The 16,412-nt window shown below is 39.2% G+C and overlaps 1 protein-coding gene across 1 annotated transcript in view; it reads left to right on the top strand.

Moving 5' to 3' along the window:
• SLC22A16 (solute carrier family 22 member 16) overlaps positions 1-16,412 on the top strand; it is a 42,303-nt gene that overhangs the window by 8,588 nt on the left and 17,303 nt on the right. Inside the window, exons 2-3 of the mRNA XM_032858315.1 lie at positions 4,608-5,087; positions 15,001-15,118. Of these exons, the coding sequence (XP_032714206.1) occupies positions 4,608-5,087; positions 15,001-15,118 (598 nt within the window). The remainder of the gene's footprint in view (positions 1-4,607; positions 5,088-15,000; positions 15,119-16,412) is intronic.

Genomic DNA, 16,412 nt, shown 5'->3' with positions numbered 1-16,412 from the left:
GTGGTTCTCAGTGGTGTCTGAGCCAGATCAGCTCACCGAGATGCGGAGCCCATGCATGACCTGTGTCCCTGCCACCATAACCACTTTGTTCATGAGCCCAATGGGCAATGACAGGGTGGCTTGGGAAAGAGGCCAGCTAGTACCCGCAGGATGGATCATGCTATCTGCTGAGGAGGATTTTAATAATCCCTTTGGTGAGCATTCACATGGGACACCAATATCTTCACATTTCTTGCCTCTTCCTAGAGGTCTGCCCATATACCTCCTCTTCAAATTTCTTTGACGCCCATTTTCTGATCGTGTGCCTCCAAGTCCTGACCATCCAGCCAAACCATCTGCCACAGCTTACATGTTGATATATGATCACATGTCTGGCTATTTCTCCTTCCAAGCGAAGTGTAACTAGGTGCATTGCTTGAAGTTCTGTTCACTGGGAGGGTTTCCCTTCATGACTGTCCTTCAGGCCTGTATCAGGGAGGGGCTATTGTGCTTCAGCTGTCCACTTTCGGGCAGTGCCTGCATATGGTGTGGAACCATCTGTAAAATCAGGCCCAAGTCTTTTACTCCATCCTCTGACTTTAGGAACTCCCATGAGTTGCACCATTGGCGCAAGCTGGGAGAGAGAAGGCCATGTTTAAAGACTTAAGAATGAGACCTGAAGCAGTAAAGCTCCTAGTAGAAGATGGGAAAGCTTCCTGACATGATGTTGGCACTGATTTCATAGGTATGACATCAAAAGCACAGGCAACAAAAACCAAAAATAAACCAATGGGGCTAAATCAAACCAAAAAGCTTTCTCACAGCAAAGCAAACAGTCAACAGAGTAAAAAGGCCACATACAAAATGGGAGAAAATATTTGCAAACCGTATATCTGATAGGGAGCAAATTTCCAAAAAATAAGGAATGGATACAACTCCTAACCAAATAATTAATAACCTGATTTAAAAAAATGGGCCTGTGACTTGAATAGACACTTCTCCAAGGAAAATATGCAAATAGTCAGTAGGTGTATGAAAAAGCTTCCTTTATCATTAATCACCAGGGAAATGCAAATCAAAAGCATAATGAGATATCACCTTATACCTGTCAGGGTGGCTATTATTAAAAAACAAACAAACAAAGGACAACGTGTGTTGGTGAGGATGTGGAGAAGTTGGAACACTTGCGTGCTGCCAGTGGGAATGCAAACTGGTGTAGCCGCCAAGGAAAACAGTATGGAGGTTCCACAAAAAATTAAAAAATAGAACCACCACATGATCCAGCGGTCCCACTTCTGGGTATATGTGTAAAAGAATTGAAAACAGGATCTCAAAGAGATATTAGCCCTTCCATGGTTATGGGTATCCCATAGGCAGCCCTAGTCACAATAGCTAAGATGCGGAAACAACCTCTGTGTGTATCCACAAATGAGTGGGTAAGGAAAATGTGGTGTGTACCCTACAGTGGAATACTATTCAGCCTTAAAAGAAAGAAGGAAATTCTGTAATACACAGTAATATGGATGAAGCTTGAGGATATTTTGCTAAGTAAAATAAGCCAGACACAAAAATAATAACTATTGCATGACTCCAGTCATAGGAGGCATCTAAGATAGTAAAATTCATATAAAAAAATATTTATTTATTTATTTAGTTAGTTAGTTAGTTGAAAGAGAGAGAGAGAGAGCATGAGAAGGGGGAGAGGCAAAGGGAAAAGCAGACTCCCTGCAGAGCAGGGAGCTTGATCCAGGACTCAATCCTGGGTCTCCAGGATCATGACCTGAGCCAAAGGCAGTTGCTTAACCAACTGAGCTACCCAGGTTGTCCCCAGAAAGTTCATTCTTTAAATTTTGTTCTGTTTAGAACTATGTTTAGTACCAAAATCTGTATTCATCAAGGTCCCCTAGAGAAACAGGACAAATAGGATATATAGAGAGATACAGATGAGAGATGTATTATAGGAATTGACTTACACAGTTATGGAGTCACACAATGTGCTGTCTGGAGGCTGGGATCCAGGATAGTACTTGTGAGGTCCAACTGAAGACCTGAAAATCGGGGGGCTGATGATGTAAGTCGTGGTCTAGTTGCTACCAGGCTGGGTCTGAGGACCCAGAAGGAGTCCCGCAGGACCAGCCAAGAGAGTCCCTGACTATGCACAGGATAGAAATCAAACCTGAGCCAGTGGGAGGGGAAAGCAGAGTTTATTTATTGAAAGTATAGAGAGAGTATAGACAGAACTTCTGGGAGACTCAGAAAGGAAAGGAGGAAATCTCGTCTTTGGTCAGGGTTTGGGGGTTTTTACTGAGTCTCGTGGTCTGGTGTACGTGTCCTCTTAGGCATCCAGGAACAAGTTAGTAAGGAGATGGAAGCCCAGATGTTATTCCTTAGAGGCAGGGACTTTGGCGTTGAGATGGATGTCTAGCACTGGTGGTCTAAAATATGCCTATAACAGCTTCATCCGGTTGGTTGTTCTCACCAGGTTCTTCCTTGGATATTATCTATTCTAAAGAAACCATTAACTCTGTGTTCCTTATAAGGAGGACCTACTGTTTGCCTTCTGAGGCATGTGTAAAGTGGGGGTGAAGGCCTAGCAAGAATAGAAGCAAGGAGGCACCTGGGTGGCTCAGTGGGTTGGGCCTCTGCCTTCGACTCAGGTCATGATCTCAGGTCCTGAGATGGAGCCCCGCATCAGGCTTTCTGCTTGGCTGGGAGACTGCTTCCGCCCCCCCCTCCCCCCGTCCAACTGCGTCTGTGCCTACTTGTGATCTCTCTCCCTCTGTCAAATAAGTGAATAAAATCTTAAAAAAAAAAAAAAAAAGAATAGACGCAGGAAAAGGAGCAAAAGGCAGGTTTTTATGGAGTCCTTTACTTTCCCTGTTTGGGTCTGAGTCCAAAGCCCTGAGAACGAGGAATTCCAATGTTCAAGGGTAGGAGAAGATGGATGTCTCAGCTCCAGCAGAGAGAATGAATTTGCCCTTCCTCCACCTTTTGCTGTAGTCAGGCCCTCAGTGGGATCAGCATGCCCACCCACCAGGGAGAGTAATCTCCTTTACTCCATCTACCCATTCAAATGTTAATCTCACAGACACATCCAGAAATAATGTTTACCAGCTACCTGGGCTTAGCCCATTCTAAAATTAAACAAAACATCATAGACTTGTAGATTTATTTTATACCTTGGGATATACCATGCTATTTATTTCGTTGCTCAAATTGTGAGCTTTTTCAGATTGATTCCTGTGTCCCTGTGACATGCCCCCAACCTTTTGTAATTTTTTTAAAGATTTTATTTATTTATTTGACAGATAGAGATCACAAGTAGACAGAGAGGCAGGCAGAGAGAGAGAGAGGAGGAAGCAGGCTCTCTGCTGTGCAGAGAGCCTGATGTGGGGCTTGATCCCAGGACCCTGGGATCATGACCAGAGCCAAAGGCAGAGGTTTTAACCCACTGAGCCATCCAGGTGATCCAACCTTTTGTATTTTTACATGCCTCTTTACTTTCTGATTCTACAAGATGCTTTTAGCCATACTTTTAATTTTTTCCTGTTCTGTCCTCAAATCAGCCATTTTTCCTGGTTCCTTTTTTTTTCTTAAAGATATTATTTATTTATTTGGCAGACAGAGATCTCAAGTAGGTGGAGAGGCAGGCAGAGAGAGAGAGAGAGGAGGAGGAAGCAGGCTCCCCACTGAGCAGAGAGCACGATGTGGGGCTTGATCCCAGGACCCTAAGATCATGACCTGACCCGAAGGCAGAGGTTTAACCCACTGAGCCATCCAGGTGCCCCTTCCTAGTTCCTTTTAATGAAGAAATGGTATTTAGAAAACAAAATCTGGGCACTGGGTGTGCGTGCTGCTATTGGGATGTTGATGCAGGTTGGCCAGGTTTGAGAACCCGGAGGATGTCCTGTAGGATCAACCAGGAGAGTCCTTGGCTTTACGCAGGCTAGAAACCAAATGTGAGCCAAGAGGAAATGAGAGCAAGGTTTATTGAAGACATAGAGAGAGCAGATATAGACTGAGTCTCTGGGAAAGTCGGAAAGGAAAGGAGAATGAGTTTCATCTTTGCTTGGAGTCTGGGGTTTTTATTGGGGATGGAGGTCTGGTGCAGCATGTTCTCAGGTATCTGGGGACAAAGATGAGTGTTTAGGTGTCCCCCATAAGTCATTTATGCCTTGCAGCCAGGGGTCTTGATGAGTTCGTGGTCTTGGAAAACATTCTTGATGACCCCACCTGGTCACTCCTTAGACACTATCTACTATACTGGAAGTCTCCAAAGAAATCATGAACTCCTTGGCCTTTATAAGGAGGACTTACATTATCTGTTCTGTAAGGCATGTGTAAGGGGTGGGGTGTAGGTCCTAGGAAGACTAGAAGCAGGAAAAGTAGTTTTTCATGGGGTCCCTTTAGTTCCCCGTCTTAATGTCATTGCTTGTGGGTTCACCTAACAGAGTTTTATATATATGATAACAAATAACACATATATGTATGGAAACACCTAATTATTTCTGTATTTATCCATCTGTATATATATTAAGCTAAATGTGATGAATACCCTTCATATTTACTTATAGTCTTTTTGCACCTGTAGGCCAGATATAGTAACTTGCTTTTTTTCCTCTTTGCAGATTTCAGAAATTCCTCTATTTTATATGTGCCTTCCAGAACATCTCTTGTGGTATCCACTACTTGGCATCTGTGTTCCTGACAGTGTCCCCATACCATACTTGCAGGCCTCCAGGCAACGTGAGTCAGGTTCTTTTCGGCAATATCTCTATTTGGAGGTTGGAGGACATCTGGATCCTGTTTTTCACAGGCCATAAAGATCAGATTATAGTGCAGCTGCAGAATGGTGAGGTCTGGGAGCTGACAAGTTGTCACCGATTCCGGAGGGATGACAAGTCTGTTTTGAACTCTGATTATAATGGCCAGAAGAGTAGCTTTCCTTGTTTGGATGGCTACATCTATGACAAGAGCAAGTGGGACAGCACCGTGGTGACTCAGTGGGATCTGGTCTGTAACCGAGAATGGTATGCAAGGATGGTCCAGCCCGTATTTATGGTGGGAGTCCTGCTGGGAGCGATGATTTTTGGCCACTTTTCTGACAGGTAAAATGAAGTATTTTGGTTTGTTTCATCAGTGTAAGGCTCATTTTCCTATCTGATTTTCTTAGATGTCAGGAAATTATGTTGAAAATTTTAGTCATATTCACACCTCCTATCTAGATACCTACCTCTTTGCTGATCTGTTATTTAGGGACACACAAAAAACCTAGTAGTTAGAGCACGCGTTCTGATGATAGCCGACCTGGGTTCAGATCCTGGTTCTACCTTACTAGCCATGAGCCCTGGGAAAATTGTATGACCTGTGTTTCAGAAACTAGTTTTTAAGCTGGTGATGAAAATAATAGCACTCACTTCAAAGGGTTATTGCAAAATTAATGCAGAAAAATTACCTTGAACATATAGCAACTCAATAAATACTTGTTATTACTTGAATATATATATATATATTTTTTTAAATAGACTTGCTTTTTAATAGATATAGCTGGTTCTAAGGAGTAATATCTGTGAAATTGTGGATTTGATACACTAGCCATATTTAAAAAAAAACACACAAAAATGGGTACATAACATTTACATAAAGCAAAGTTCCTCCCTATGGACGTGGACTACACTTAAAGTACCTGTGCTAATACACAGAGATGAATTTATTTGGTCCCATAGTTGTGAATTCTATAGGCATGTGCTGGGTCCTGGGAACCTGAAGGCAGCAGCTTAGATCAAAATCCCTGCCATTGGGGTGAACTAGTCTAATGGGGCCAACAAACATGTCCAGAATAAAAGTATAGGCTTTGTTGTAGCCGGGGTCATACTAGAAGTGAAAGCCAATGGAGGCAGAGTCTATGGAAGCCTAAAGGGAAGAGTGCCCAGGTCTCCCCACTTCTCATTCACATCCCGTGAGGTGCTGTTTGAATAATGAAATTGGGGAAGTGGAGTCTAGTTATTATTTGGTGGCTGAAGTTATGTTTCTATGATTAAAAATCTTCTGTTCCGTAACTGCCTTCCTGGTAGTTGTGTGGAAGGTGTGGAAATGAGGCCAGTCAAAGCCAAAACCTATGGTCAGAAGGCACCATGAGTGAGAGTCAGCAGAAGCAGTAGGCAGCAAAAGCAGCCCTTCTGCACAAAGACTTCAAATACTAGAATTGTCAGGGGTAAGTCAAAAATCCACTATATTCACTGCTCTTAAAGGAATAGATGACAAGCTTAAAATTATTGATAAAAACCTGGACATTGTATTTTAACAAAATGAGAAAAATTAACTAAATTTGTTTATTTATTTATTTATTTATTTATTTATTTATTTATTTATTTAAAGTAAGCTCTTTGCCCAACATGGGGCTTGAACTCATGACCTCAAGATCAAGAATCACATGCTCCACCAACGGAGCCAGCTAGGCACCCCCTGGAAATTGTATTTTAAAATGTTATAAAATTGAAGAATAACAGCCTGGAACATCTAGAAATGCAGACCAAAATAAGTGACTGACAAATTCCTGGTAGTTGTGACAACCTGTTATATACAAATAAAGAAAGAATGAATAAAATGGATGAGAGCTCAGAAAAAAATTATTAATAATAAACATCAGAGAGCCAGATGGAAAATATGAGAGGTTAAAAAATTCATGACGGTGGAGGGGTAACGTCTGAAATATACTTAGTATTAGAAACTATTCAATGGTGGGACGCCTGGGTGGCTCAGTTGGTTAAGCGGCTGCCTTCGGCTTGGGTCATGATCCCAGTGTCCTGGGATCGAGTCCCACATTCGGCTCCTTGCTCGGCGGGGAGCCTGCTTCTCCCTCTGCCTCTGCCTGCCATTCTGTCTGCCTGTGCTCGCTCTCTCTCCCTCTCCCTCTGATGAATAAATTAAAAAAAAAATCTTAAAGAAACTATTCAATGGAATTTACTACATTAACAGAGTAGAGGACAAAACTCATATTTGCAACTCAATAAATACAGGAAAAACATTTGATAAATTTCAAAATGAATTCATGACAAAAACTAAAAGTAGAAGAATGTCCTTAACCTGATAACAGGTATCTACAAAAAGATCTACCATGAACATCTTAATGTAAAATGTCAAAAGCTTTTGCTTTGGAATCAGGAACCTACAAAGATATATGAAACACTGCTTCTGCCTAGTTTTGTGCTAGAGATTCTAGTCTATAAAGCAAAACAGTGAAGGAAAAAAGAGGGAGAAACAGGAGAGAGAAATGCCTAAGCAAAAAGAAGGAAAAAAGCCATTATTTTTAGCATACAATTGTGTATGAAGAAAATCCAGCAGATGAATTGTTAGAATTAATGAACATTTAATGAGATTGCTCGATATGTTATCAATACATATAAATTAATTATGTTTATATGTACTAGTAGTAAATAGAAAAAATTTTAAATGCCATTGCAGCATCCAGAAATGAAGTCATACTTACACAGTCAATTAATCTATAATAAAGGAGGCAAGAATATATGAAGGGGAAAAGACACTCTTTTCAATAAATAGTGCGGGGAAAACTGAACAGCTGCATGCAAAAAAATGGAACTGGACTACCTTCTTACATCATACACGAAAATAAATTCAAAACGACTTAAAAAACCTAAATATGAGACCTGAAACCATGAAATGCATAGAAGAAAACATAGGGAGTAATCTCTTTGACATTGGCCTTAGCAACATTTTTCTAGCAGTATCTCCTCAGGAGAGGGAAATAAAAAACAAAAATAAATTATCGGGGCTACCCAAGAATAAAAAGCTTTTGCATAGTGAAGGAAACGATCAACAGAATGAAAAGGCAGCCTATGGAATGGGAGAAGATATTTGCAAATGATATATACATAAGGGGTTAGTATTCAAAAGCTACAAAGAACTTACACAACTCAACATCAGAAAAACAATCTGATTAAAAAACGGGCAGAAGAAAAAAACTGGGCAGAAGACGTGCAGGTGGCCAACAGACATGAGAAGGTGCTCAACATCAGTAAATGCAAATCAGAACCACAATGAGATACCACCTTACACCGGTCAGAATGGCTAAAATAAATAAAAAAAAAAACCACAAGAAATAACAAGTGTTGGTGAAGTTGTGGAGAAAAGGCACCCTTATGCACTATTAGTGGGAATGTAAATTGGTGCAATCACTGTGGAAAAATAGTATGGAAGTTTCTCAAAAAATTAAAAATAGGAATATCATATGATCCAGTAATTCTACTACTGAGTATTTACCCAAAGAAAATGGAAACACTAATTTGAAAAGATATATGTATTCTTCTGTTTACTGTAGCATTATTTACAATAGTCAAGATATGGAAGCAACTTAAGTGTCCATTGATAGATGAAGGGATAAAAAAGTTGTGATATATAAATAGTATATTAATAGAATATATTATATATTCTATATATGTAGAATATATTATATATCTATATATCTATTATATATCTATTCTATATATTCTATATATAGAATATATAGAATATATATATTATATATCTATATATTATCTATCTATATCTATATCTATATATCTATATCTAGATATAGATATAAATAGATATTATATATATCTATATCTATTATATATAAATATATAATAGATATATAAAATGGATAAAATATCATAAAGTATATATATGTTATATATATACTTTATATATATAATATTTATATTTTTATAATATAATATTTATATAATACATAATATATATTATGTTATTGTTATATATATGTCATATATTGTTATATACATGTTATATATATAATATATATGTTATATATATTATATATCTATATATATCTAGAGATATATATAGATATAGATATAGATAGATATTATACATCTATATATAGATATTATATATCTATTATATATCTATCTATAGATATATGATATATATAGATATGTAATATATATTCTATATATAGAATATACATAAATATATATACTTATATAAATACATAAATATATTTTATAATATAATATCTATATATTATATATTATATATTATATTTTTATTTTTAATAATATAATACTTATATATTATATAATATTTATATTTTTATAATATAATATTTATATAATACATAAAACATAATATATTTATATAACACATAAATACATAAATATAAATACATATACAATACATATATAATATTGACATATATAATATATATAATATATAATATATTATATATTATATTATAAATAATATATATAATATATTATTTATCAATGTATTCTATATTAAATTGAAACAAAATGTATCAATATGCTAATAACATAGAATACATAATATGACCTAATATTAATAATTATATAATTATTATAGAAATATAAATATATAATAAATATTATATAATTAATAATAATACAAAAATAAAATAATAAATATTAATAAAAGTAATATTAATTATAATAAAATGTAATAATAGAACCTGTAATATAATACATAAAATATATAATGCTACATGGGTGAATAATATTCCATCCATAAAAAAGAACAAGAACTGCCATTTGCGACAACATGGATGGACCTGGAGGGCATCGTGCCAAGTGAAATAAGTCATAGAAAGTCAAATATCAGATGATTTCACTTACAGGTGGAATCTAAAAAACAGAACAGATGAACAAACAAACAAAAAGCAGGACCAGACCCATAAGTACAGAAAACAAACTGTTGGTTGCCAGAGGGGAGACGGTGCTGGCAGTGGGTGAAGTGAACGAGTGGGAGATACAGGCTTCCAGTTATGGAATGAGTAAGTCATGGGGACAAAAGGTACAGCACAGGGAATATAATCAATGGTATTGTAATAGCCTTGTGTGGGGACAGGTGGTAGCTACCCTTGCGATGAGCAGAGCATGATGTATAGGGTTGCTGAATCACTATGTTGTACAATTGAAACTAATGTAACAGATGTCAACTATGCTTCAATTTTTAAAAAGTTTAAAAAATGCCATTGCAAAAACCTAAAAATATAAAATATATATGGATAAATCTTTTTTTGATAAATCAAAAAGTGTATAAACTCTTTATGGAGAAAATGACAAACGTCAAGAATCAAATCATTAAGATACATAGATAAATCATTAGACAAACAGTTGATAGTTCCTTAGGGGGCCCCAAACAGAGCAGTGCAATTATAGATGTAACTATGGAACAAATGAGGCATCGCACATCAGCAGGAAAAGGATTAGTAAATGGTGCTGGGACAACTGTATAGCCACATAGAAGAAAATAGAGCTGGTGTCCCTTCCTCACACCTTACAGTACAAACATCAGAAGGATTAAAATCCAGAGTTAAAGGTCCATATGTAAAGGAAAAACTATATAACTTTAGAAAGATAATAGGGAAGAATATTTTCGGAACCTAATTGAAGGAAGGGAAGATCTTTTTTAAGACACAAAAAGCACTAACCATGAAGGAAAAAATGAATAAATTTGACTTCACTAGAATTTATGTCCATGAAAAGACACCATTAAGGGAAGAAAGACAAGCTAGAGAGAAAAAGAGAATATTTGCTTTACATATAACTAAAAGATTAGAATCCAGGATACTTAGAGGACTTTATATAGACTTTATAGATAGACAAACCCAATAGAAAACTGGGAAAAAGATTTGAAGAGAAAATCCAGACAGCTAATGGAAAGATGAAAAGGGTGTCAATGATCTATAACCATACTGTTTATTTTTGACCAGTTGTCAAAAGTAGAAAGTCTTGTAATGCCAAGTGTTGGTGAGGATAATGGGTAATAGGCTATCTCGCCCTGCTGGTGTGAAGGCAAATTAAGACTACCAATCAGGAAAACTTTGAAGAATCGTTTCTCATTATACAGAAAATTTGGAGATGTGCGCAACTCACATGTCCCAGGGGTTGGGCCTTGGAGATGCCCTTGCACGTGTCCACATGGGTATGTGCATCAGAAGTCTCTTACAGCATTGTTGCTACCAGCCTGGCCATGCAAGGAACCCAGATATGCTTCAGCCATGTTGTAGACACACGTATGGCAGTATTTCTTGCTGTGGGTTGTGCGGCCATGCAATGGATGAAACATTGCTCAGAGAGGAATCTCCAAAAATGGTATTGAGTGAAAGAAGCAAGACATAAAATAAGATGTACAGTACTGTTTGATGATGGAAAGTTCAAAAACTAGCAAAAGTAACCTCTCTTGTTTTGGGCTGTCTATAAACATGGTAAAATGGAATGAAAAACAAGGAATTAATGGTTGCTGAAATTAGGATAATGGTCCCTCCAAAAAGAGGGCAAGGAGTTGGGTTTGGAAACACCAAGAGAGATGTGAGAAGCTATTGGGAGGGTGGCAATGGTCCCTTTCTTACTTTGGGTTGTGAAATCATAGATGTTTGAGTCTTTATTATTCTCCAAATTGTACATATGTTTTTGTAGGCATTCTTTTGTATGTATGATGTAATAAAAAGGCAAGGAAATAAGATCGTTATAGAGCTAACAGTGGAGGAGAAAGACTTTTAAGTAGATAATTTCAATGAAATGTGACAAATGCTTTTAAAATAATAACTCACATTTACGTACCATTTACTATGCACTAGGTGCTATTTTAAATGTCTTGTGTATTATCTCATTTAATTATTTAAAGAAGTCTGGGAGGTAGGCAGTATTGGCCCTATATTAAGTAGCGGTGTAGAAAAGGAGGTTCAGAAAGTTTATTTGGAGGGTAAGCAGTGGAACTGGGATTTGAACCTAGGCCTGAACACCTGATTACTACAGTGCGTTGTCTCTTCATTTCTGCTGCAAGACCCCAGCCTGCACGTTTGACCTGGGTTTTAGATGCTCACTGGGAATGCTTTCTAAGGGGGAGGGAACAATTTTATGTCACAAGATAGCCTAGCACATTCAGGGAATTGTGGGGAGGCCCATTTGGCAGAAGCATAGGATGGATAAAGGTAGTGAAGTCAAACTACACCCAGGTTTGCTTTTATTTCTTGGAAGTGTGATTGGGGAGTGTGCTCGTTTGACATTAGGAGGGCTAGTTGGGAGGCCTTTGGAATGAAAGAGGTAGGAAATGGTGAAGGATGAAGGCAGGGGAGACAGAGAGGGTAAGATGGACACATATTGAAGAGGCATTTTTTTTTTTAAGATTTTACTTATTTATTTCAAAAAGAGAGGGAGAGAGAGAGAAAGCACAAGCAGGGGGAGCAGCAGGCAGAGGGAGAATCAGTCTCCCCACTGAGTAAGGAGCCCCACGTGGGACTCAATCTCAGGACCCCAGTATCTTGACCCAAGCCGAAGGCAGATGCTTAAATTGACGGAGACAACCCAGTGACCAAAGGAGGCATTTTTAAACAGACATAATTTGGTGACCACTATGCAGGAGGGAGAGGATTTGGGGAGAATACCAACCAATTCAGGAAACATGAGGGAAAGAGCCACTTTAGACGAAAGGGAAACATGTTTGAGTATGTTTTCCAATGAGCATGTCCGATCCCTAGATTAAGAAAAAAAGAGAGAATCAAAACATCACCACCAGCAATAATAAAAGGTGGCAGCTGTGCAGGACATGCAAATGGAGAAGAACCAGTAGGAGCAGAAGGCAAGGGGGAAGTTAATCTCGTGTCTTTAGGAATCCAAACCAGGCCAGTGGATGACAAGCAAGGGCAGAGAGCGTGCAGGAGAGGACTTGAGGAAATGCCAGCATTGAGGCAGGTGGGCCCTCACAGCAAATGTGGAAAGTGGAGTTCTACAAACTGATACAGGGAGTGGGCCTTCAGGAGCAAGAGGGTCAGTGACACTAGAGAGAAACATGTGAAGACTGAGGGAGGCAGCCTGGAGGTCTGTGGGGACTGGAGAGTGATCTCAGAAAAGCCAGTGGTGACCTGGTGGTCAGTGGCTAAGGAAATGTAGGAGTTGAGGAAGTAGGGATTTCTTAGGGAGAAGCCATCAGTGGAAGAAAGGCAGGATGTAATGTGGCTGAAAGAGGGATGGGGTCCAGAGAAGGTTCTTGTCATTGACTGGAAAAGACTTAAACTGAAAGGAAGGAGTCAGAGGAGAGAGAAAGAGAGGGGTAAACGAAGTATTTGTTAGAGGAAGTTTTCAGGGGAGGTGGGAAGAGGCATGATCCAATACAAAGATGGCGGACTGGTATTTGGAGAGGAAAGGGTGTGTGTCTCTAGAGCGGAGGGAGGAAGAGAGAGCTGAGTGCAGACGTAGGTTGTGTTGGCAAGTGGACAGAGCAGAAAGTCGTGGTCTCTGATGGTCTCTGTTCTGTGCAGGAGATGGGTGGTAGAAACATTGTGGTGGTAGATAGGGTTGATGGGGGATGGGTAAAACATGAAATGGCATTCAGGACTCAGATGAGTTTGGAGAATGTGGGTGTGTAGGGCCAACCATCCCTGCTAGTATGTGTGGGAGCATAGAAGGCTGATGGTGTGCAGAGGATGGTTTCTTAAAATTTGCTTCCATATCCTCTGCTTTACCAGGCAGATGTCTTGGTTGGAATCTCAAAACTATGTTCTTTTGCCTTGAAATGATCTCTCAGGGATAACTCACAGGGAGAAAATCTTTGAGAACCACATATCTAATAAGGGTTCAGTATCCTGAATATATAAAGAACTCTTACAAGTCAACAATGAAAAGACAAAGAACCCAACTCAAAAATGGGAAAAGGATTTGGATAGATATTTCTTTAAAGAATGTATACAAATGGCCAATAAGCACATACGAAAATGTTCACCATCATTAATCATTAAGGAAATGTAAATCAAAACCACAATGAGATACCCCGGCACATTCACTAGGATGACCATCCTCAAAAAGACAGACAACAACAGACAAGTGTTGCCAAGGATGTAGAGAAGTTGGTCCCCTCATACGTTGTGAGCGAGATTATAAAAATGGGGCAGCCACTTTGGGAAGACAGTTTGGCAGTTCGTCCAAATGGTTAAACATCGAGTTACCGTATGACCCAGCCATTCCACTCCTGGGTATACACCCAAGAGAACTGAAAACATAAATTCACACAAAATTTTGCTTACAAGGTGTTCACAGCAGCATTATTTTCAAGAGCCAAAAAGTAGAAACAATCCAAATTTACATCAAGTGATGACTATGCAAACAAAAGTGGAATAGCCATACGTCGGAGTGTTATTTAGATCCAAAAAGGAAGGAAGTGCTGCTGTACACTTTTAGCACCCAGGTACAGACAGCATACACGCCACAGCCATAGACGCTCCAAGACGAGACTTGAAGACGCAATGCTAAGTGATAGAAGCCAGACGCAGTCGGTCAGATGTCCTGTGACTCCGTTCGCATAAAATCTCCAGAACAGGCAAATCTCTAGAGACAGAACTGTGGTTGCCAGGAACCGGAGGGAGCAGAAAAGGCAGAATGATGGCTCCTGGGTGCATGTATCTTTTTTGCAGTGATGAAAATGTCCTGGAATTAATTCGTCATGAGCGTGGTGCAACTTTGTAAATATACTACAAGCCACTGTAGTGTAGCCTTTAAAAAAAAAAAAAGTTGAATTTCATGGTCTGCGAATTATATCTCAATTTTAAAAATCCGTTAGGAATGCAATTTGTTTGTTTGCTTTTTAGACAAAGAAATGTCCCCTCCTCGTTAGGAAAATATGCGGCAACTAAGCACCTTGTTCCAGGAGCAGAATGTAGCAAGACCTGTTTTTTTTTGTTTGTTTGTTTTAAAGATTGTATTTATTTATTTGACAGAGAGAGACAGCAAGAGAGGGAACACAAGCATCAGGAGAGGGAGAGGGAGAAGCAGGCTTCCCACTGAGCACGGAGCCCAGTGGGCTCATGCCAAGACCCTGGGTTCATGACCTGAGCCGAAGGCAGACGCTTAACCACTGAGCACCCCAGGTGCCCCAATACATAAGCTATTAAATACACAGGTAGTACTCACCTTTCGTGAATTGGAGAGGATGTTTGAACTGTTACTAACCATACCTTGGTTTTCCCGCTGTGCGATTCTTATTTTTCAGGATAGGAAGGCGGTTTGTCTTGTGGATCACAAGCACTGGAATATTTTTCTTTGGCGTCGCTGTGGCGTTCTCATCTGATTTTTATACTTTCATGATCACACGCTTTCTTCTTGCTATGGTGAGTTGTGTGTGTGCTTTTTTTTTTTTTTTAATTTAATTTTATTTTTTATAAACATATATATTTTTTTCCCCAGGGGTACAGGTCTGTGAATCTCCAGGTTTACAGTGTGTGTGCTTTTTAAAACAAACAAACAAACAAACAAACAAACAAAAAACATCTCATTAATTCTTCTGCTGTATTTTCATCTCAAGCCTGTCTCAGTTTGGGTCATTTAGAATGTGGTGAGAGAGAGCAAGGACTTGTCTTTGTTCACTCCAGTGGGACCTTTTCTGTGCAATAGTAGTGCCCTATGTTTATAGTGAAATTCATTAACATGAAAAGTGGTTGCTTCCTAGGCAGACTTCTTATCTGACGGCAGGCCTGGCACGTGATCCATATTCCACAATCACTGAGGCATAATTTCATTTCTGAGCAATTCTATTGGTCGAATCAGGCCCTGTAGGCAGGAGCCAAACAGATGCTTAAGGTGTACTGTTAAGAAAGTCTTTTGTGTACTGTGTGGTAGGAATGAACACTAGAAGGCCTCAGGCTCTTCTGTTACAAGGAACAGGGAAATATAGGGAAAAGGGCATGAGTTTGCACACCAACTTTGTCAAATTTTGGCTTTCTCACTGTGTGGCCTTGGGCAAACAGATATTTTGGCTGTTTCACTGTGTGGCCTTGGGCAAACACTCTTTGGGCCTTAGTTTCTAAGCTGTAAACTGTAGAAAATACTCCCTGCTTCACTGGGTTGTTTTCAGGAGTCCGTGAGATTAAAGTTAAATGCACGGTAGGGCGCCTGAAACAGCATATGCCGTCCTTCTGGTGGGGACTGTTACCGGAAGTGGATTGGCCAGTGACAAAGCATCCCCACACTTGGTGAGGCATCCAGACAGGGTCCAAATGGCCAAATGGCAGAAGCAGTGAGTCCTGTGGGAGGTCACCGGTCAAGGAGAGTGGAGTGAAGTTTCTACTGTGGGAGGAGCTTGTGACCTTGCTAAACCCAGGGACGGGCAAGCATCCCCTCTCACTGGGACGTATGAGCCAAGATTCTGGGTAGAGGCCAAGGACTGCGATCTCAGGAGAGGTCCTGGCCCTCACAAAGCAGGTGGGTGCGTTCAGTTTTGGAGTCTTCCCTAATGGCTGGACAGGGTTCCTAGGAAGCCACGTGCATGCCCAAGGATGGGGACGATGCATAAAAAGAAAAAAATTTAGGAGAATTGGAGGCGTAGCCCCTTTTATTTTTTTATTTTATTTTATTTTTTTTTTAAAGATTTTATTTATTTATTTGACAGGCAGAGATCACAAGTAA

The sequence above is a fragment of the Lontra canadensis genome, unplaced genomic scaffold, assembly GCF_010015895.1.
Source record: "Lontra canadensis isolate GAN:19392208 unplaced genomic scaffold, GSC_riverotter_1.0 scaffold14, whole genome shotgun sequence".
NCBI lineage: Eukaryota > Metazoa > Chordata > Mammalia > Carnivora > Mustelidae > Lontra > Lontra canadensis.
Note: the sequence above shows the minus strand (reverse complement) of the source record. Positions and strands in the feature narration are given on the sequence as shown.